Source organism: Sus scrofa, chromosome 11, assembly GCF_000003025.6.
Source record: "Sus scrofa isolate TJ Tabasco breed Duroc chromosome 11, Sscrofa11.1, whole genome shotgun sequence".
NCBI classification, from domain to species: Eukaryota; Metazoa; Chordata; class Mammalia; order Artiodactyla; family Suidae; genus Sus; species Sus scrofa.
In genome coordinates, this window is record NC_010453.5 from 22,103,395 (window position 1) to 22,126,847 (window position 23,453).

At 41.1% G+C, this 23,453-nt stretch overlaps 1 protein-coding gene across 1 annotated transcript in view; it reads right to left on the bottom strand.

The window, feature by feature from the left end:
- The window catches only part of GTF2F2 (general transcription factor IIF subunit 2), a 157,512-nt gene that overhangs the window by 115,985 nt on the left and 18,074 nt on the right, over positions 1-23,453 (bottom strand). The window contains 2 exon segments of the mRNA NM_001243628.1: positions 13,194-13,338; positions 14,793-14,811. Coding sequence (NP_001230557.1) covers positions 13,194-13,338; positions 14,793-14,811 — 164 coding nt within the window.

Sequence of the window (23,453 nt, forward strand, 5' to 3'; positions counted from 1 at the left end):
GGCACTACTGACATTTGGGACTACGTAATCCTGAGCTGCGAGGGACTGTCCTGTGCAGAGCACCCTGTTTGGTGGCATCGCCAACATTAGATGCCAGGAACACGCACCCAGCTCTAACAGGCCAACATGTCTCCAGACACTGCCAAGGCTGTCTCCAGGTGGAAACCACTGCACTAACTAATACATACACATAAATATACATCTAGAAAGTGGTAGGTTAAAAATACATTCATAATCTGCAGGCAATGATAGGACAGATTATTTTTATTTCTTCAGGACAAAAACCCAAAATAGGGAATTTATGAAGGAACTGAGGTTTATAATAAGTGAAGATATATATGACATTGATAAAATCACAGTGATATATAGCCTTATAGAGCCTTAGGAGATAAAATGCAGCAGGGCAATGAGGGGTGCAAACATATATATGAAAAAATCAAAATTGCATCTTTTTGTCTTTTTAAGGTCACACCTGCAGCATATGGAGGTTCCCAGGCTAGGGGTTGAATGAGAGCTGTAGCTGCTGGCCTATGCCACAGCCACAGCAATGCCAGATCTGAGCCATGTCTGCGACCTGCACCACAGCTCACGGTAACGCCGGCTCCTTAACCCACCGAGCAAGGCCAGGGATCAAACCTGTGTCGTCATGGATGCTAGTCAGGTTCGCTAATCATTGAGCCACAACAGGAACTCTGAAACCGCATCTTTTTACAAAAGTAATTGTTCTTAAATCACTGACAGCATGTTAAAAAACTGGGTAGGCATAGTATATAAGGCTTGTTATTTTATTCCACTTCAGTGTATGTTTGAAATGTTCCAAAATAAAAAGTTAACTTTTTGCCTATTTCTTTCCTTTTTTAATGCTGCCTTTTAGAAACGAAATCGATTCTGCATCTACACTTTGATGATTAAGGGCACAGGTTTACAAGCTGCATGATGCTGGTCAAATTATACCCTGTGTGAGCCCCACATCCCTCATCAACCAAATAACAACGGCACCAGCCTCACAGGCTTGGGTCTGAAGTACGGTGAACAAACTAAGTGCTCAACAGGTTACTTGCTTCTGTTAGCTGTCACTGCTTAATGACCAGGCGTAAACCTTAATAAGAAGTTCCTTTAATTCTTCTAAACCAAACAGTTATAAGAATATGAAGTAACAGAAGGCACTCTTTGCATCGCAGCAAAGGTAACCAAGAAGAGAGTTCAAGTGTAGGCTCCAAATCCATTCTGTTGTGAGGCAGCTGTTCGCCACGTAACAGTTTGGTCAGCACTGGGCACCCTAGAGTGGGGCTGGCAAAGGTGTGGGAAAGGACGGGACTGCTGCTTTACAAGAAAGCCTTCTCTACGCAGTGTGTCTTTGTAATAAAAAGTGCGTGTCTTGTTTTTTAAAGCAATAAGCCAACTTTAAAGTCTGAACTGCTTCTTTCTGTGGGGAATTACTATAATAGTACTATTACCATATTAACAGAATACAGTTTCAAGCAATAAAAGTGCATAAAGGCAACCAAGTAATGAGTTACATGGCAGAGAAAGAAACACCAGTTTACATGTATCTTCTCCATTTTAAATTTTGATAGAAGAACCATTTTAAATGTTGCTCAAAGAACTGGAGATCATTCACACATGCAACCAAAAACCTGAGTGAGGTCTGAATAAAATTACTTGAAAAAACCAAAGAAAATGAGTTTTCAAAAATTAAAATTTTTTTTTTTTTGTCTTTTGTTGTTGTTGTTGTTGTTGTTGCTATTTCTTGGGCCGCTCCTGCGGCATATGGAGGTTCCCAGGCTAGGGGTCGAATCGGAGCTGTAGCCACCGGTCTACGCCAGAGCCACAGCAACGCGGGATCCGAGCCGCGTCTGCAACCTACACCACAGCTCACGGCAACGCCGGATCGTTAACTTACTGAGCAAGGGCAGGGACCGAACCTGCAACCTCATGGTTCCTAGTCAGATTCGTTAACCACTGCGCCACGACGGGAACTCCCCAAAATTAAAATATTTTTAATGAAAACTGTTGCAATGACTTAGTTTTAATATCTCAAGTAATTTACATTGTAAAACTGACTTTACCATGCTGTGTTTGGCTTATAAAGAAGCCAGGTTCTTGAGTTCCTGTTCTGGCTCAATGGATTAAGACCCAGTCATGGTGTCCATGAGGATGTGGGTTCAAACCCTGGCCTCGCTCAGTGGGTTAAGGATCTAGCGTTGCCACGAGCTTCGGCATAATTCTGAATGCAGCCAAAGGTGTTTCTGAGGCTGTGGTGTAGACTGGCAGGTGCAGCTCCAATTCAACCCCTATCCTGGGAACTTCCATATGCTGCAGGTAAGGCCCTAAAAAGAAAAAAAAAAAAAGAGAGAGAGAGGGAAAAAGAGACCAGGTTCTTTCTAAGATCTTAAGCACACAGGAATCAAAACAAAGAACCAACTTTAAAACCTAGAAGCTATAGTAAATGAAAAGGCAAAAACAGAAGCATGCTTATACAGCCTGTCCTTCCCCTCAGGCACGATAAAAACTTCGGAAGTTCTTCCCAACTGCTTTACAAACCAAGATGTGACAGAAGTTGAGCATCACAGAATTTTAGAAACAGACAGATAGAAAACACAATAAAGGTAAAAACTTGATGCTCTCTGACATTCTCCATAAAGATCACAAAGATATACAGAAAACAGAGGTCCAAAATAAATTTATTTAAAAGAAATCACAACCTAAACCTCAGTAAAATTTAGGAAATAAAATTTATGCAGAATTCATGAATAGAACTGGAAATTTAGGTTACAAGAATGACTAAGACTGGAAAAAAAGAGAAAAGTACCAAATATGCCTAAGTCCTTGCCATTAAATCACAGATCAATTCTTCTGAGGAATAATACCATAAATATTATCAAAGTCACACAATGCCAATGTGGTTTTTCAATACAGATGAAGAAGAACAGATATAACAACATTTTTACTACCAAATAAAAAAATGCATGGGTGGTAAGGCTAAAACAGAATTCTAACATCTTCCTTCATCTTTATAATGCTCTTTACTGATCTATTGGTATTTCCCAGCAGCAAACTTGGGACTGAATTATTCTCTCACCAATAATTACTCTGATCACACGATTTATGTTAAAACTTCAGGAAATTTTAAAAAATTTATGTACTAAAGAAACAGAAGAAACAAACAAAAAAGGCTTATGAAGATATACTCTACACAGAAAAATCTTTATTCGGTCTTAACGGTGAACTTGTGTAATTGCCAGAAATATGGATGAGACAGCTTAAACCATCTCTGGGGAACTTTGTGGGTTTTCTCCAGTTAAATTGTGAAGCTTTTCTTGTAAGCAACAGCGGACTCATCACCATGAGTCACAAAACTACAAGCTACCTCCAAGACAATGGCTACCTCTGGAAAGGGAGGTGGGTGGGACCAGGAAAAAAGAAAATGGAATGTCAACCGCATCTAAAATATTTCCTTAAAAATACATATGGCAAATGTTTAGAGTTATGAAATACAGCTGATGAGCGCAGGTTACACTATTTTCTACACTAATCCATAGGTTTGAAATATTTTATTATAAAAAACTGAAGATTTAATCCTAAATGTTAACACATTTCATTTGTGCTCCCACACTTTAATATTACCCTCACACTCCAGCTTTTTCTTTTTCTCCTCTTCGCCCTCACACTGGATTATTACAGCTACAGTACACAGCAACCACATGTTGATGCAGGCGCACCTCAACACGAAAAGAGTACAAACATGCCTTTTACTTTCTTTCCAGGCACTGAACAAAGGAACAGTTTCTGTTCCTAGGTTTACTTTTCCAGAGCGCAGACATGGTTCAGAGGGTTAGCGGGAAAACTGAACCTCTGTGGTCAGCCACAAACTTCAGTGGCAGTTCGGGAAACATACAAAACACTCGAGTGATACATTTTCATCTTAGTGCCGTTCATCCTCGGAGTAGAAGACTGTCAGAAACTGATGTGACCCCAAATGTTTGGCAGCACGGCTGCTGCTCAGAGTAATAAGCAAAAACTAGAGTTCCCTCACTCTGTCCACACGGCTGCTCCCCTGGGAAAGCTGGGGAGCCCGTGTGGTCGCTGGGGGGGGTGGGGTTGAGACAGCTGCCTCGGGGAGGGCAGGGAGGCCAGAGGCAACCTGGAGCTGCCAAAGAATTCCTCAGAGCTGGGTGCACACCATCTGCCCGGGTGGACCTAGCAGCATTTCTGTTACCATTTAGAGACTGTTTGAAAAATGTATTGCTAGTTCCCGTTGTGCTCAGCAGGTTAAGAACCCGACATCATGTTGGTGAGGATCCCTGGCCTGGCTCAGTGGGTAAAGGATCTGGCACTGCCGTGAGCTGTGGTGTAGGTCGCAGACACGGCTCAGATCCTGAGTTGCTGGGGCTACGGTCTAGGCTGGCAGCTCTAGCTCCGATTCGACCCCTAGCCCAGGAACTGCTATATGCTGCAGAAGTGACCCTAAAAAAAGAAAAAAAAAGTATTTCTAAATATTAGGAAATAGAGAAAGCTAGTCACACATTCTCTTAGATCTTCTGCTCTCTCATCTGCATCCACAGTTATCTGAAAATGCTATTAATTACTCCTCTCTTTTCTAACTATTTGTAAGAGGCAAAAATTTTCTTTAGATGCTTCTACCAAAATAACATATTGCTAGACATTGAAGGCACCAATGGTTATGAGAACTCACCTTGTCTTTCACGTTGGACATCAGTGAGATCTGCAAAATGTCACTCTTCCCACTGATTTTTTTTCTGAATATTTTATGGTAACACAATACATAAAGGGGTCCTGACACCAAAAAATTTAAGAACCACTCTATTACAGTGACACATATAAATTAGAATGGGGGAGTTCCTGTAGTGGCTCAGCGGAAACAAATCTGACTAACATTCATGAAGACGCAGGTTTGATCCCTGGCCTTGCTCAGCGGGTTAAGGATCCAGCACTGCCGTGAACTGTGGTGTAGGCCAGCAGCTACAGCTCTGACCAGACCCCTAACCTGGGAACCTCCATATGTGGCGGATGTGGCCCCTAAAAAGAAAAAACGAAATTAGGATAGATAAGGCTAAATAAAAGCTCAGAGCTTCCTGCTGCATGGCAACTAATAATATGCAGATGGTGATAATTTATACCACAGTATAATTCATGTAAAAGCAGTGATAAGGAAAAATTCAACAAAGAAGAAAAAAACTGTAGTTTGAATGCTAATAAGCACATAGATATACATAGCACTTACTTCAAACCTCTGGAAAATATATAACGGATATCTGATTTTCAATACATGGGGGAAATGTACCAAGCATGATTATAATGTGTCCAGTGGTTAACCAAGTGTCACATCACACAGCCATTGAACTAATCCAATTAGCAAAGAGAAAGTACAAGAATAACCTGTGCCAAAATAAAAATATAATTTAATATTCAATTTTGAACCTCAAGTGTCCTAAGAAAAAGCCTTAACTTTGAAGGAAGAAAACCCATCCTTTTGTCACTAACAGGCCATCTGACCTAAAACCACTCTACAGAGTACCTTTAGAGTACTAGTAACTCCAAGGAGAAAACTAGAGAAAATAAACTATTTCAACATATTTGCTTTAACAAGCCCATGTGCTATGTGCTCAATTCTACATTAGATGCTCGAGATAAGCATGAGACATGGTTCCCTGCCTATAAGGTTTAACCCCGGGGAAAAATGAGTCATGTAAGCCTTGCTGCCATTCAAGTCCAGACAAAGGAAGAATTAACAGAGGCTGGAGCCATAAAAGGAAGGATGGTTCTAAGTGTAAAAGGCAAAGGAATCCCTGGCAGAGGAAAACAAGGGAAAAAGCAGAGGCGGCCGTGTCAGGAAGCTGTTGTAAGAGATAAGGGATTCCTGCAGAATGGACCGGAAGATGGCAGGGAGGACGGGTGAGGTTTTCGGAGGATTTGGGATCAAGTGGTATTGAGAAATGCGTATGTGTGATTTGTGCTAGAGGAATGACCAAATGGGCAACTGACTGAGTATGAGAGCCAGAGGAGGCTAAAAATCACTACGGCCAAGAGAACAGAAGAATGATGGATCACTGAGAGAAGTGTGGGTGTACAGAGAATGAAGGAAGGCAGGGGTAAGACATCTGAGCCTCAGGCAGTGAGAAATCCAAACGGCTTGTCTGTTAAGACAACTCAAATGGGACTGGCCATCAGATGAGAGACCAGACCTCCGTCACTGCTACCGCGCTGGTCCAAGTCTCCGTCATCTCTCCCCTGGATTAATGCGATAGCCTCCAGTCTGCACCCTTGTCCTCAGGGTCTCTTCTCAACTGGCCAGAGTGAGCGCTCAAGATTCATCATACCATTACACGGCTTAAAACCCTCCAGTGGTCCCCATTTCACTCAGAAGAATTCAAAAGCCTTAAAACGGGAGTTCCCGTCGTGGCGCAGTGGTTAACGAATCCGACTAGGAACCATGAGGTCGCAGGTTCGGTCCCTGCCCTTGCTCAGTGGGTTAACGATCTGGCGTTGCCGTGAGCTGTGGTGTAGGTTACAGACGCGGCTCAGATCCCACGTTGCTGTGGCTCTGACGTAGGCCAGTGGCTACAGCTCCGATTCGACCCCTAGCCTGGGAATCTCTATATGCCGCGGGAGCGGCCCAAGAAATAGCAAAAAGACCAAAAAAAAAAAAAAAAAAAAAAAAAAAGCCTTAAAACGGTTCACAAATCCCCTTCATGATCTGCCACCACCAACCCTCTTGTCCCTGGCCTGACAGCCTACTCCTCTGCCCCTGCCCATCTGTTCCGCCCACGGTGACCTCCTTGCTACTCCAAAAACATGCCAGGCTTGCTCCCACCTTATGGCAAATGTTTCTTCTGCCTTGAAAACACCTAGCTGGCTAACTCCACGAGGCTACCTTTTGTGCTTCTTTCAAGATTTAGTTCAAATTCCACCTTCTCAATGGGCCCACATCTGCCCACACTATTTACTCTGTCAGGCCCTACCCTCAACCTAGTACTTCTGATCCCACTTCCTGCTTCTTTCCCAGAGAACCTACTCCCTCCTAGGCTGTGATATAATTAGTTGTTATGTTTACTATTTGCTGCTATCTCCCCTTACTAAAATGTAAGTACCATATAAGCTGAGAGATTTCGCTTGCTAAAATATCCCAGGCCTAAAAAAAAGAGGGCTTGCAAAAAGCAGGCACAAATATCCACTTTTTGAATTAATGAGCTGCTATAAGCAAAGTCACCTTGTCTCAATCAGCTGTAACCTGCCCATTTCTTCCAATACTTTCTAACTCGATAAGGGTCTCATCATTCAACCGGGTAAGCCAAAAAGGCTTGGAAGCCATTCTGGATTTCTCACTCTTCCAGCTTCCCCCACCCAGTCAATGCTTCACTCGCTGTCAAACGTCCTCCAATGTTTCCAGAACAGGATCCCACTTTTCCACTGTCACAGTACTGGCACACAGTTTTCATCTCTAAACCAGACTATAAAATCCACAACTGGACTTTTTTGCTCTGATCGAACCCGGACCATTAAATGGGTTTTAGATGGATGACGGAGTGTAGCAGGTAGGAGAAAGCTAAGAACAGGATACCTGAAAGTCAGAGAAATAAATTCTATCTTCATTTTCTTTTCTCCTACTGATGCTCATGTGGTCATACACTTAAAGATTCAGTTCAAATATTTTGACTTCTGAAGCCTTTCCCAGTTTCTTCAGGCAAAGAGCATACTTTTTTTTTTCTCTTTTGCACACAACTCTAATAGAGCACTTCCCGTAGCAATTATTTTTTCACACGCCAACCACCCAACTGGACAGGAGTCTAGTCTCATCTTAGCATAGAGCCTAGCATCAAAAATATCTATTGAATAGATGAACAACTTTTAATCTGGAATTGGCAATTATAAAGTAGAAAACCTACGTTTTAATAAAGGTAGGGGTGCAGAGGACAAAAGTTACCAGCAAATAGTATATAAAAATACTAAACTGAGGACCCAAGGGTGGGAGTGGAGGGGAATAAAAGCTAAGCACATGAGGCATTTCCATGTACATAAAGGTGGAGAGGTAAGCTAATAGAGATCTCATGAAAATAGTTAATAAATAGATTATTTAGAATTTCATAGAAAAATTGGGAGGTGAAAGGGCTAACCTTAATAGCCCTTAAAAATGAAACACCTCTGAGATAAGAACGCTCAATTAGAAACAAATGAATTGTGTTCATAAAATGCTCATAAGATACAGATGGCTTTAATTAAGGAGAAAGCATTGTAAAATGTATCATAAGTCCCCTCTAATCCCAACACCCAAAGACACTCAAATATGCTGAAAAGGGGTCTTTCAAAAACCAGCAAAAGTATTTTAACTGAGGAAATAAAGTTATTAAAATTGGAGTTCCCATCATGGCTCAGTGGTTAACGAATCCGACTAGGAGCCATGAGGTTGCAGATTCGATCCCTGGCCTTGCTCGTGGGTTAGGGATCTGGCGTTGCCGTGAGCTGTGGTGTAGGCCGGCGGCTACAGCTCCAATTAGACCCCTAACCTGGGAACCTCCATACGCCTTGGGTTCAGCCCTAGAAAAGACAAAAAAAAGAAGTTATTAAAATTGAACTCAAGTTTTAAAGTTATTAAAAATCAAACTACACTGACCTTAAGTGAAGGTTAATTTTTTTCTTATAAAATTCCATTTTATAGACTTGTGTATTAGTAAAAAGAAATAAAGAGACCAGAAAAGCAAGTTTTCATATGAAGGTATGGTTCTATGCTTGAGGGAAAATGTAAAATATTCAGAACCATGTCTGCCTCATGCATATTCCAATGTAAAATCAGTGGCTTGCTTGCTGTAAAATGACTCGGTTACTTATACCTTGGCAGGGTCACGATAAATCAAGCTAACACTAGAGTGGTGACTCTTCAGCTTTTTTGGGTCCCTGATGCCTCTGAGACCCCAGTGAAAGCTATGGTCCTGTCCTACAGAAAAACATGCAGATGCCTATACAGAGCAAACATTTTAAATATGACAGAGCAGGCACAGAGCCCCTGCTGGCTACTTATGACTTCCTAGAGAGCCACAGGACCTAGCTGTAGAACTGACACCTGAATAAGTAGAAAGAGCAAATGATGCAAGGCTCCTCAGAAAAGGAAATAAACTGCTAACAATTCTAGAGCTTTTTTTCTTGGTTATCCAGGCAATCAAAAAACACTGAACATAAAAATCTCTGTTGGCTGAATTTTATCAAGGTATAGCTAAAATGCATGCACACATCTTAAAATAAATTTGAAACCTAAAGTGTTCAAAAATAAGATCTAGTATTGGAGTTCCCTTGTGGCACAGCAGATGCTGTTGTCACTGCAGCGGCCCGCCCAAGTCCCTTAGATCCCTTCCACGTGCTGTGGGTGCAGCCCAAAATTTTAAAAAGAGTAATTGAAATAAAAATAAGATCTAATACTAATAATAGTAATAATAGTTATTATAGCATGTCCTATGTACTGAGTGTTACTCTATTTTAAACATATTCATATTTATACATTAATGTAAATATTATTACCTGCATGTTAGAAATAAGGAAATCAAAGCACAGAAAGGTGCAAAGAGAGTTAAGGAACAATGACATGAGACAGACGTGACTGAGATTAAGAAGCAAAGGCTTGCCTCAGAGAGTGCACCATCTAACAGCCACTTTAGACCTGCACTTGCATCATCGCAGGGCTACGAACTGAGAACATATTGTCCAAACTCCAGGAGAAGGATGACAGTCTTGATCTTTTTCCATATTCCTGCCAAGATAACCCGTCCAATACCACATTCATTCTGGAGTACACCATACCCAGCCATGTGAAGACAAAACGTTCAAGAAGAGCATCACGCTAACTAAAGAAGTCGCGAGATTAAAAATGAAAGTGTAATCTTAAGGACCATAAACCTTAGATTTCTAAACCACTATCTTTTGTATAAGTAGCAACAATGAACTATGTTTTGGAAAAATTAGCAACTTATTAAGACATAACAAATCTGAAATAGGGTACCTCTTTCTACAAAGGAAATGAAAGTTTCCCTCCCACAAACTCTTCCAGGCCCTGCTTCCTTTTCATCATCTTGGTGCCGTGCCTCTTCCACTCCAGGGATGACCACAAAAGTATAGAAAACTGCACAGGTTCAAAAGGACTTATTAGAACCTATCAATTGCAAGGCAAATCTCAGATTCCCTGGGTGCGCCTATGCTAGGCCCTGCACGATGTAACACACAATAGATACTCGCTGAATGGTTGAATCTTCTCCAGGACAAAATGCGTATGTTTAACATTTTCTACTTTCCATAATACCAGACTACAAATTACTAGGGCAGCAGAATAATGTAATAAATGTTATAAAACAAATCTTTTACCTTAAACCACATGACAGAAAAGTTATAATTTACCGCATTTAAAATCTACATCCAAGGGGAAAAAAAAGATTTTTTTTTCTTTTTTTTGGTCTTTTGAGGGCCGCACCAGTGGCATATGGAAGTTCCCAGGCCAGGAGTCACATCAGAGCCACAGCTGTGACCTACCCCACAGCTGTTGCAATACTGGATGCTTAACCCACTGCACTGGACTGGGGATCAAACCTGTGCCTTAGCAGCCACTACAGAGACAACACCAGACCTTGATCTCCTGCACCGGAGCAGGAACTCCGAGACGACTATTTTCTGACATCAGTTTACGCATCTGTTGGCATTCCAAGACACCAAAAAAAAAAAAAAAATTATCTGAGTATAGCAGACCCTTGAACAACATGGCTTTGAACTGTGTGGGTCCACTTATGTGTGGATTTTTTTAAATAGCAAATCCTACAGTACTACACAAGCTGCAGTTGTTGAATCCGAGCACACAGAACCTCGGATATAGAGGAATCTCAGATGAGGAGAGCAAGACTGTAATTTATATGTGCATTTTCAATTGTGTGAGGGTTGGTGCCCTTAATCTTCGAATTTTAATCCTCACAACAATAATGCCCTTAACATATTTCTTATGGTTTTCTTTGTAATGTTTAATGAAAATACAGCAAAACCACGGATCTTTTTCTTTACACAACCAATCAACTTTCTTTTTTTTTAATTTTTATTTTTTTACAGCCACACCTGCTGGAGAAGTTCCCAGGCTAGGGGTCGAATTGGAGCTGCAGCTGCCGGCCCACACCACAGCCTCGGCAACACCGGATCTGACCGGCATCTGTGACCTACACTGCAGTTTTCCACAATGCCAGACCCTTAACCCACTGAGTGAGGCCAGGGACCTAACCCACATTCTCACAGACACTAAGTCAGGGTCTTAACCTGCTGAGCCACAACAGAAACTCTGAATCAATATACTTTCTAAATTAAGTATGAGAAATTAGTTCTGAACCATAATTTGAAAAGACACATGCACCCCAATGTTCACTGCAGCCCTATTTACAACAGCCAGGACATGGAAGCAACCTAAGTGTCTATGAGCAGGGATGGGTAAAGAAGATGTGAGATACATATATATATATTTGATTATTAGCCATAAAAAAGAATACTGCCGTTTGTAGCACCATGGATGAACCTAGAGATGATCATTCTAAGTGAAGTAAGCCAGACAAAGACAAATACCATACAAAATCATTTATATATGGAATCCAATAAAAAATGATGCAAAAGAACTTATTCACAAAACAGACTCACAGATTTCAAAATCAACCTTACGGTTACCAAAGGGAAAACGTAGGGGGGCAGAGATAAATGAGGAGGTTGGCATTAACATATACAAACTACTACATATAAAATAGATAACTAACAAGAATCTCCTTCACAGCACAGAGAAATCTAATCAATATTCAGTAATAACCTACCTGGGAAAAGAATCTGAAAAAGAATGGATATATATATATATGTTTGACTGATTCACTTTGCTGTACACATGAAATACAACATTTTAAGTCAACTATACTCCAACAGAATTAAAAAAAGAAATTAATTTTGTTAAAATGAGGTGACCTGGCCTAAAAAGACAAAAAGGGGGGGAGGGTGGCCTGCTGCTTTCATAGTCATATTCTAAATTTAGTCAAGGTTATACTCTTGCAAAGGCCTCAAAAAAGTTCCCTCTGTATTTAATTCACAAACTGAAACATGTGCTCCCTATTCATTGAGCTGTTAAAGTATTTGAGAGCAAACACACAAAATTAAACAAAACACTTTACCCAGAGCTTCTTGGAAATCGATACCAATTAAAAGAAGTTAATCGCTATGCATTACAAACTACAGAAAGCACCCAAGAGCCAAAATCCAGACTAAAATATTCCCCAATATAAAGCAGTTTTGCGTTTGTTTTTTGGCCGGGGGAGGGGGGGGGGTGCCTGCACCTGCAGCATATAGAGGTTCCCAGGCCAGGGGTCAAATCAGAGTTGTAGCTGCTGGCCTATGCCACAGCCACAGCCACACCAGATCCAAACCGAGTCTGTGACCTATACCACAACTCATGGCAATGCCTGATTCTTAACCCACTGAGCAAGGCCAGGGATCGAACCTGTGTCCTCATGGATGCTAGTCAGATTTGTTTCCACTTAGCCACGATGGGAACTCCTATTTTGCCTTTTTTTAAAGGGCCGCACCTGCAGCATATTGAAGTTTCCAGGCTATGGGTCGAATCAGAATTGCAGCTGCCTACCCCAGCCACAGCAACAGCCCAATCCAAGCCGCGTCTGTGACCAACACTGCAGCTCGTGGCAATGCCAGATCCTCAACCCACTGAGAAAGGCCAGGGATTGAACCCACATCTTCACAGATATCAGTTGGATTTATTTCCACTGAGCCACAATGGGAACTCCATGAAGCAGTATTTTTTTAAAACACAACTTACAGTTGCTAAATATCAATTTACCAAAACAGGCACAGATGACCTTATCTTGGCAAAACTCAGAATACTGTTTCTTCAACATCCCAGAAGACAGCTTGATGCACTACACTCTTCCATCTGCTTTGTTCTATTTCTTCATGTCCCACACAGAAATTAAACCCTTTGTGTAACAGCCAAAATTCTATCAACCACAGGAAGGTATACTTAGAGCAGAGAAATACTACGATATGAATGAGAGGTAAACAGAATGATAGGTGGGACAGCCCTGGTAATGGCCTTAGAGTGTATGCTGAGCCAGGAAGTCTACACAACACATACAGGAATTGCATTAAATAATTCTATCCCTACTTACCTGATGAGCTCTCAGTAAACACTGTTAATGTCTGTCCTCCAACACTTTGCAAGACAAATGGATGTTCTCTAGGAGCACTGACTGAAGCTGGTTTGCCGCCAATATCATGAATATTTGCAAGTTCCTCATTCAAAGTAAATGACACCTAACAGACACATTAACCAGAGATTATTACAATAGACTTTTGTACTCAAAGTATCTGTACAGAAGTTCTGATTATAAATCAAATACTTTTTAAAATGTGAATCTTTTCCAGTCACTTTACGAAGCATTTAAAAGAAAATTTTCAAAAAATCTTTAATAATTACCCATAAAAAAAGAACCTATTCCCATTTGTCAGAATGATGGGGCTAGTCTACCATTATAAAGACAATTTTCAAATATTTTCTCTGGTCTATGGATGAAAAAATTCCATTTATAAAATAGAACAACTTTTTTTCCAACCATGTCTGAGGTCAGGGAGCCATGTCTTGCTATGTTTATACCCTTAAATAAATTAGATAAATATTAGATGGATGGGTAGACAGATTGATAGATCGATCCATCCATCCATCCATTCATCCCCTAGCAAACTGCACAACACATAGAAGGAAAATAGTATCTGCTGAATGAGTGAACATTTTAAGAGTATTAAGAAAGCGACTGTACTTGAAGCAGGGGGAAGGGAGCTATTTACTCAGAAAGCTTAAACACTCCCATAAGCAGAGGATGCCTTTCTTTTTTAGGTTCAAAAACTACTGTATGAGTACATGGTGCCATTTTTTGGTTTTGGTTTTTTTGTTTTTTGGGGTTTTTTTTTTTGTCTTTTTTTGTCTTTTTAGGGCTGTACCTGCAGCATATGGAAGTTCCCAGGCTAGGGGTCAGTAGGAGCTGTAGCTACTCGCCTACTCCACAGCCAGGTGGAATCCCAGCCATGTCTACAACCGACACCCCAGCACACAGCAACACCAGATCCTTAACCCACTGAGTGAGGCCAGGGTTCGAACCCGCATTCTCATAGATACCAGTTGGGTTCATTCCCACTGAGCCATGGCAGGAATTCTCAGTGCTGTTTTATTTGTGAATACTTCAACAAATCCAACTAAATATTTATACAAATAAATCAGTGTTGAGGTTTAGAATAAAAAGACACAGTAGGTGTTCTTTCAAAATGACTTTTACTATATGCAGATCTCCCTGAAGTTTCCATCAAAGGGATTTATAAAACTTAAAATACTGACCTCTAATCATGATGAAAGATTAGGAAGTACTATTTAAATAGCTCTCTACTATGTGACAGGTATCACAAATTATGACCTGAACTTAATGAGTCAAAATCTAAAGCCTTCAAAATTCCAAATCAAATGCAATACTAATTTTCATAGTACAAAGAGAGGGGATATTTAGGTCATAGTAGAAAAATGCGAAGCATGAACAACTTAGAAAGGAGCCTATTCATTCGCACAAGAGTGGCATTTATACTACGTGTTCCCGACCATCAGCCACCAGTTTGATGCGGAGTTTTCCAGAATGCAGACACTGCCTTCTCCTTACTACTACCAATGCAGAGTAAAATAATCTGGCATTTTAAATGTAAAATTTCCACGGAAATAATCTTACCTCAGTCCTTCCTTGATTCCTGGAAGGAAAGAAAAAAATATTTTCAATTATTTAATTTCGTATTTTTTTCAAAAGTCAGCTAAGACCTAAAAGAAAACACTACTTCATATCTACATAAAATATTACATTTACAGCAGAGATTAACCTAGTATTTACCCTTAGCTCTCCTGAATACTACCCTATCGGTAATACTACAGGAAAAACAAATTCACACTAATCCTACATGAGTATTTTAGATATTATGAGTTTGTGTCTCTTAACACTATTAAAACCTGTCCTAATAATATTTTATCCAAATAATGATCTTGTTACAATTCTTATTTTAATTTCTGAGCATTTTTACATTCAGCCACATGGGAACGGCATCTTTAATACCAGACATATAGTACGTCAACAAATTTTACTGTTTATTGAGACTTCCCACCGTGGCTCAGCAGAAATGAATCTGACTGGTTGGTATCCATGAGGATGCAGGTTCAATCCCTGGCCTCACTCAGTGGGTTATGGATCCAGTGTTGCCGTGAGCTGTGGTGTAGGCTGGTGGCTACAGCTGTGATTCGACCCCTAGCCTGGGAACTTCCACATGCCCTAAAATTAAAAAAAAAAAAAATTATTTTTAGGAGTTCCCACTGTGCCACAACAGGATTGGTGGTGTCTTGGGAGTCCTGGGGCACAGGTTTGACCCCCAGCTTGGCACAATGGGTCAAGGATCCAGCATTCTTTCTTTCTTTTTTTTTTTTTTTTGCCTTTCTGCTATTTCTTGGGCAGCTCCCGCGGCATATGGAGGTGCCCAGGCTAGGGGTCCAATCGGAGCTGTATCCGCTGGCCTATGCCAGAGCCACAGCAACGCTGGATCCGAGCCGCGTCTGTAACCTACACCACAGCTCATGGCAACGCCGGATCGTCAACCCACTGAGCAAGGGCAGGGACCGAACCCTCAACCTCATGGTTCCTAGTCGGATTCGTTAACCACTGCGCCATGACAGGAACTCCCAGCATTTTTTCAGTTGCAGCTTGGATCTGATTCCCTGGCCTGGGAACTCCATGTGCTTTCAGGGCGGCCAAAATAAAAAAATAAAATTTTTATTTTGAAATTACAATTTTCCCAGTTCCCATTATGGCTCAGCAGTTAACGAACCCAACCAGCATCCGTGAGGACATGGGTCTGAGCCCTGGTCTCGCTCAGTGGGTTAAGGATCTGGCATTGCCATGAGCTGTGGTGTAGGTCCAAGACGCAGCCTGGATCTGGTGTGGCTATGGCTGTGTGGTGTAGGCCGGTGGCTACAGCTGCGATTGGACTCCTAGCCTGAAAACCTCCATATGCCCTGGGTGTGGCCCCGAAAAAAAGGCAAAAAAAAAAAAAAAATTATAATTTTCTCTACTTTAAAAACAATATATGCCCATACAGAAATAATTTTATTACAGACAGATCAAAAAAATTTTACCTTAGCCATAACTCTACTGTTACCATCTCAGTAAATATCCTTCCACACAACTTTTTTTTTTGCTTTTTAGGGCCGCACCCATGGCACATGGAGGTTCCCAGCCTAGAGGTCCAATCAGAGCCACAGCTGCAGGCCTACACCACAGCCACAGCAACATACAGCACAGCTCACAGCAATGCCGGATCCTCAGCCCACTGAATGAGGCCAAAGGATCAAACTCGAATCCTCATGATTCCGAGTTGGGTTCCTTAACCGCTGAGCCACAAAGGGAACTCCCAAGACTATAGGTCTTTATCCTCCAGAAGGTCCCGGTTTAATGAAAAAAAGATGAAAACAACTATCAACAGGATACTAAATTTAAGACGGAGGTACTACTGTCATGGAAATGCAGGCGAGAAAGATGGGAAAGGATAAACTGAGCGAGGGATGAGGTCAACAACACAGGGCAGAGTTTCTGTTGTGACTCAGCGGGTTAAGAAGCCGACTAGTATCCATGAGGATGCAGGTTCAATCCCTGGCCTCACTCAGCAGGTTAAGCACCCGATGTTGTGGCCACTGTGGCTGTGGCGTAGGCTGGCAACTGCAGCTCTGATTCAACCCCTAACCTAGGAACTTCCATATGCTGCAAGTGTAGCCCTAAAAAAAAACAAAAACAAACCATGGGGACACTCCAGGCTAAAAGAATCCAACTAAACACCAGAAATGAGAAAGTATCTAGCACAGTCTTTCTAACATCAGGGAATGGTAGGCTGGCATCAAGCAGTCAAGAGCCTTTTAGGCCAGATTAAGGATTCCAGATTGTTCTCTCTCTCTCCTTTTTTTTTTTTTTTTTTTGCTTTTTAGGGCTGCACCCGAAATATATGGAAGTTCCCAGGCTAGGGGCTGAACTGGAGCTGCAGCTGCAAGCCTATACCATAACCACAGCAACTCAGGCTCCAAGCCACATCTGTGACCTACACCACAGCTCACCGCAAAGCCAGATCCCCAACCCACGGAGCGGGAGGCCAGGGATCAAACCTGCATCCTTATGGATACCAGTCAGATTTGCTTCCGCTGAGCCACAATGGGAATTTCGGATTCCAGATTCTTAAACAGATTTGTTTACTGTAGGATCTCCCAGTCTTTCATACATTAAAATGCAATATCAATCTTCTTTTTTGTTGGGAAGCATCTTGAACAGAGGTGAAAATTTTTAAGATTTCACATAAAAATATGAATTTCTACCTTCTCCTACAAGGCTGGAAGATCGGGCAACAACGTGCCCCTGATTCAGCACAACAACAATCAACAAGTACACATAGTCAGGCACTGAGATCACTATAGTCCCTTCCTTACTGCTCTTGAACTTGGCTTCTAGACGAATTTAATTTCGCTACCCTTGAGACAGAGGCATTGTGAGGCAAAGCAAAGGCAAAGATGCAGAAGGCACTTGCATAATTTTTACTGAATTGAACTGAGACTAATGCAACAACCCACATAAAAAGTAATGAAGGTTTGAACCAGGCAGTGGTAGAAAGCAAAGAGGAGTGTGTGGCAGAACTGACAGAGGAGGAAATGACTGGGAGTGGGCGACACTGGAAAAATGGATTAAAGATCATGCTGACATTTCCAGCCAGTGATTAGAAATCACCCAGATGCAATCAGGCATCACAGGAAGAGAGGACAACTTGATTTTCATATACAGTTGACCCTTTAACAACGCGGGGGTTAGGGTGGACCACACCCTCTGTACTCATGGCTCCATATCCATGGATTCAACCAAAAGCACATCATGTGGTACTGTGGTGGGTACTGAGAGAAAAAATCCATGCCATCGGGGGACCCATGCAGTTCAAACTCTCCTTATTCAAGGGACGGCTGCATATATTATAACGGCATCTTAGCTGGAATAAGAGATTGATGAGTTCTGGATAAGTTAATTTTCTAGAAGAAAAAGTAATCCTTGAAGGCTTAAAACGTATTTTAAAAGGGTTACATATTTGTTTGTCTTGGTGCATGAATGTATGAAGTACACATGACCTTTTGTGGTTCTATAACTAAAATATACCCTTTTTAGGAGTTCCCGCTGTGGTGCAGTGTGTGAAGAATCCGACTGCACTGGCCTGGGCCCCTGTGGAGGTGACCTACACCACAGCTCACGGCAACACCAGATCCTCGACCCACTGAGCGAGGCCAGGGATTAAACCTGCATCCTCATGGACACAAGTCGGATTCGTTCCTGCTGCGCCACAATGGGAACATCCAGAGCCTAGTTTCTAAATCCCATTTTCCTCTAGAAGAAACCAGAGCTCCTTAGAGAAATGACTGACTCCAGGGTTCAGACAGAAATGCAAAAGATGAGTATAAAACATCTTTCCATAACAAAAAAGAAGGATGAGGACATGTCGAAAGGACAGAGAACTTACACTACTGAACTACACTAAAAATGGTTAAGATGGTAAATTTTATAAGTATTCTTCACCACAATAAACAAAGACCATGGATGCCAGTTAGAAGGAGCTTCAATTGGCTAAACTTTAAACAATTTGAGCATCAGAATAAATAACAAATTGTGACCCACTGAATAAAACTGGAATCCATGTGTTCATTCTAACATAGGTAAGTGGAAAATTTGATGAGGAATGGGGTATTTTTTATTACATAGTCTCAAAGTACCACCCCACAGAATACTTAATAATGGAAAGGGGAAAAGAGTAAATTTACCATGAGAAAGCTTAAAAGACACTCCTTAATCAAATGACCAAAGTTACCACTACCAGCAATGAAACAAATGAAAACACGCAAACCTTTTTGGAATGCAAGAAGAACCCAGCTTCACCTCTGCAATATTCTTGCCAAAGATGCATAACCAGAATCTAATCATGAAGAAACATCAAACTCAAATTTTATAAGATAATCACCTTGAAAACATCCATAGTGTTGATGCTCATACAGTATACAAATCAAGGAAAGACTTCCAAGTGTTCCAGATTTAAGGAAACTAAAGGGACGTGAACTAGAAGGTAACACTAAACTGTGGAGTGGATCCTTTTATTGTAAAACGCCACTGAGACAACTGGTCAACCTTGAGTGACATCTGAAGATGAGGCAGCAGCACTACTTGAGGTTAGTTTACTGGTGTGGAAGCGTGAAGCATGACTGCCCAGGAGAATGTCCTTGTTTGTAGGAAAATGGTTGTGTTTTTCCTCCAGTGAGGTATACACTCTAACACATTTTGAGTTTAGGAGCTATTCCTAAGGGAAATCGGACTGCTTTCCCTAGAGATTTAAATATTATTCATTAAAATAATACCAACAATGAAACGATTAATGTGGCTTTCAATATTTCTAACTTTATAAAGATCTCTTGTTAACATCAATGTATTATACAATAGAAGATATCAACTTAATTACATTCCTAATATGGGTGTGTGTAATGAAAAAGTTCTTTATATTGTTCTTACAACTTTTCTGTTGCTTGAGACAAGTTTAAAATAAAAATACTAAATAATTTTAAATGTACCCCATTTACTTACTTAATCCTTTACTAAGATATTTGAGTACATTACTCATTTTTCTCTATAACAAACAATGCTGAAACGTATATCAATCTTTGCATCATTAACTTGCTGCTTCCATAGGATTAAGTTTCCAGAAATTGATGGAATTGCTGGGTCAAAGGCATGACTATTTTATTAGCAATATTTCTAAGCTTCTCATTATCCTAGTTCCACTCTGCTGGATGAGTCTGTCAGTGTCGCTTTGTAAGGGCAGCACCAGGAACTGAACAGAATGCATGCGATGCGAGTAAACTGGCAGAGAAAACAGTGGCATTATTATTAGTCTCCTTAGCCTTGAGCAGTAATGTGTACCCGTGCCTATGTGTGTGTTTTATATGTGTGTGTACGTGTGTATGTAAATGATCACAGACACAAAGTTTGCCAGACTGCCTTTCAGAAAGTCTGCACTTATTTAAACCTACAACAGTATAAGACTGTTTTAAACTTGGTCAAATTTTATATCAAAAAATCATCTCATTGATTTTTTTTGTATATTTCCTATTATTAGTGGGCTCCCATATGACCTTGAATGTGAAATGTGTTTAGAAATAAAGCTAGAAATTAATTACTTCTCTGAGAGAAGCTGTATTAGCGTAGACTCTATGCGTGATTGTCAGTAAAATATGACATATACACATTTTGAAAACGGAGGTTTTCAGAGGCAGGATGGTGATGTCAATAGGCTGGGTTTAAATTAAACAAGCTAAAGCAAAACTATAAACTAAAATGCAGTACACATCAGATGTCCAAAGGTATAAAAATAATCCAGGTACAATGATTTAGGAACATGACACGAACCGCTTGATGAAAATGGCCCAAATATTACCCGCTGTTAAAACAGCCTGTGACTCCCATCTTATTCTTAACTGGACTCTCCTTTTCTCAGGTATAAACAGAACCAAAGTGGGGAAGAGCTGCACTCCTAGCTGCGGGTTTTCTCCCTCCCCTCTGCCCCTCCTCATCCTCTACTCCACAGCTCTGACTCCAGGGAACAATGGAACGCACAGCCACACCAAGTGCCTCTTCCCAGATTCTGGCCTGTGGCCCAGCAAACTGCTGCTGCCTAACTTAGGGAGATCTGCCCAGGAGGAGAGATGGCAGACACGATGCACGGTCTGCTGCCTGTCCTCTGGCATGACAGCAGGTGGACACTCACTAAGTATTTTACATGCACTGGACCCATGAGGTATTAATATACCTCCTTTTAACAGAAGAGGAAACAGAGAGGGTAACAAGCAACCTACCTGAAGGCACACAGCTAGTAAATGACAAGATCCAGAGAAAACCCAGAGCTAACTGACTGCTGAGTCCACACCCATAACCAGTATGCCTTTTTAAAACCTTAGTTGTCTTTCATTTTTTTACCCAAGCATATACTTTTTTAACCACACAGACAAACCACAAACTGGTTAATCTGCCTCTAGAATAAAGTTGATTATACATCTGGGTTTTATACATCACCTGGTCTTAAAAATATTCAAAGACGGTTTCATATTCTTTGCCCTACATCTTCTCTCAACAGCCAAGCTTCCTCACAGGAACCTTTTTCTCATTGTCCTAGTCTCACTCCACTGAATGAACTTACTTGTCCGTGTCTTAAGTGCAGCACTAAAAACTGAACACAACGTTTGCACTGTAAGCTAACTGGCAAAGACAAAAGAGTGGGGTTATCATCCCACTTCACTCCAAACAATCTACTACTGGAGCCTTCTGTTTACAGCCACAAAATCTTGATGACTGAGGTCAGCTGAAGCCCACTAAAGTCTTGATAACCTAGTCAAATGCACTGAGAAGCCATGCCTTACTCATCCTACACTTGCTTTTAATAGTGAATCTCGTAATTCAGTAAGAAGAATGAAAACTGAGTAAATTAGAAACAAGCAAGATGGCCAGGAGACCTACTCCAAAATAAGCAATCTTAGGGTATTAATTACCATAAAACTGTCCTAATTAAAAGGATCTAGACCTTTTACAAAGCAAGATTATGCTTCATGTTAGGTAGAAAATCTGCTAGATCTTTCATCTACATATAAAATACGCATATACACACCTATTAATATTAAGGGCAACCAAAGAGTTTATTACCAAGACCAAGAAACTCTGGAGAGTGAAAGAGGGGACATTATTAACACCTGCACAGGAAAAACCTGCAAACCAGGGCTGTAAAACATGTAAACTGGCTGCAACCTGGGGGTATGGCCACCCGCTGCTTTAAACTAAGGATGAGCTTGAAATTTTCTTCCAAACAAAGGGTATTCAAGAAAATCACAGCACATTCATTTTGCTTGGTTACCTGCTAACTTTAATATTTACTTCAGGCTCAATGCAGTACCTAGGGCCTGCACAGGTTTCTGTAAAGCTTAGCTCCTTTTACTCTATTTCTTGTACTAGCCCCCTCCTCCCCACATCAAAAGAAAGATTTTACATTCCTCACTTTGGTATTTTCTTTACACGGAGGTTTTCAGAAATGCAATATTCATGGTAGAGCAAGGCAGGAAATCTAAACTCAGAAGGTTAATTAAGTATCTGTCCAAAGTCTAAATGACAGTAAGTGACAGGGCTGGAACTGGAACCTGCTGGAGTTTTCTTACCACTCAAAGGCATGAACTCAAACCCACTTCTGCTACGAAATGTGTAGCTATTTCTCAAGAAAAGAAGATATTACTTGTTTCTTCCTAACTTTAGAACTTTGGACATAAAAGCACGCCTGTCTCCACAAATACCTTTTAAAACAAAAAGAAGAGTTAAAAGCTATGTAAGGCAAAGGCAAGTAAGATAAAGAAAGAGATACATGAAGGTATCAAAGTTCTTACTTTAAAGACATGACATGATCTGAGAACACAGCATTGCTCCTCCAAAGAACAAAACCCAGAGAGTGTCTGCCAAATCCTCCACAGCTGACTGGCTTTAATGAGGAAACTTTAAAACGATCTCCCCAAAAGTATAAGCTTTGCAAAGAGACAGAGGATATTTCAGGCAAAAAGAAGAATAGGCTCTATACTGTGAGAAAGCAAGAAGGCAAAAGGTAAGCCTTAAAAATACCACTCTGATTTTGTAACTATCTCACTTTTGAAGTAGAGCCTAAGGAAATAAAAGCATACAATTGTTACTAATTTGTCACAGCCGTTTTCATTTACTGGGTCAACAAAAAGTCACTGAGTGTCTCCCATGCCAGGCACTGCTCTAGGCCCTGAGGATGCAGCAGTCAGTTCAGACAAAAATCCTGACCTGTGGAGCTTCTACTCGAGCAGGAGAGATGGACCATACACAAACAAGCAAACACACACCAAGCCAGGTGAGCAGAGCACAAGCTGGGTAAAGGTACAGCTTCATGAAAGAATGGTGGTAAGTGCTACAGAGGGAAAAGAGGAAGGGAGACAGCACAGGGCGCTGAGGAAAGGCCTCGCTGCGCTGCTATCAAATCAGAAATTTTCAAGACGAATGGCAGACACCATGGGGATTTCTAGAAGAAATGTGCTCCAGAAGAAATGTGCTCCAGGGAGAATGAGCAGAGGAAGAATAACTATTCAGTTTGAGATGCTTCTGAGCATCCAAGGAGAAATAGGAAGGAGGCAGTCAGATATGAGTCTGGTGATCAGGGTAGAGGACCGGCTTGAGGTATATCTTTCCATATTTACTTATTTTCTGGGCCTGCGCCCACATCATATGGAAATTCAC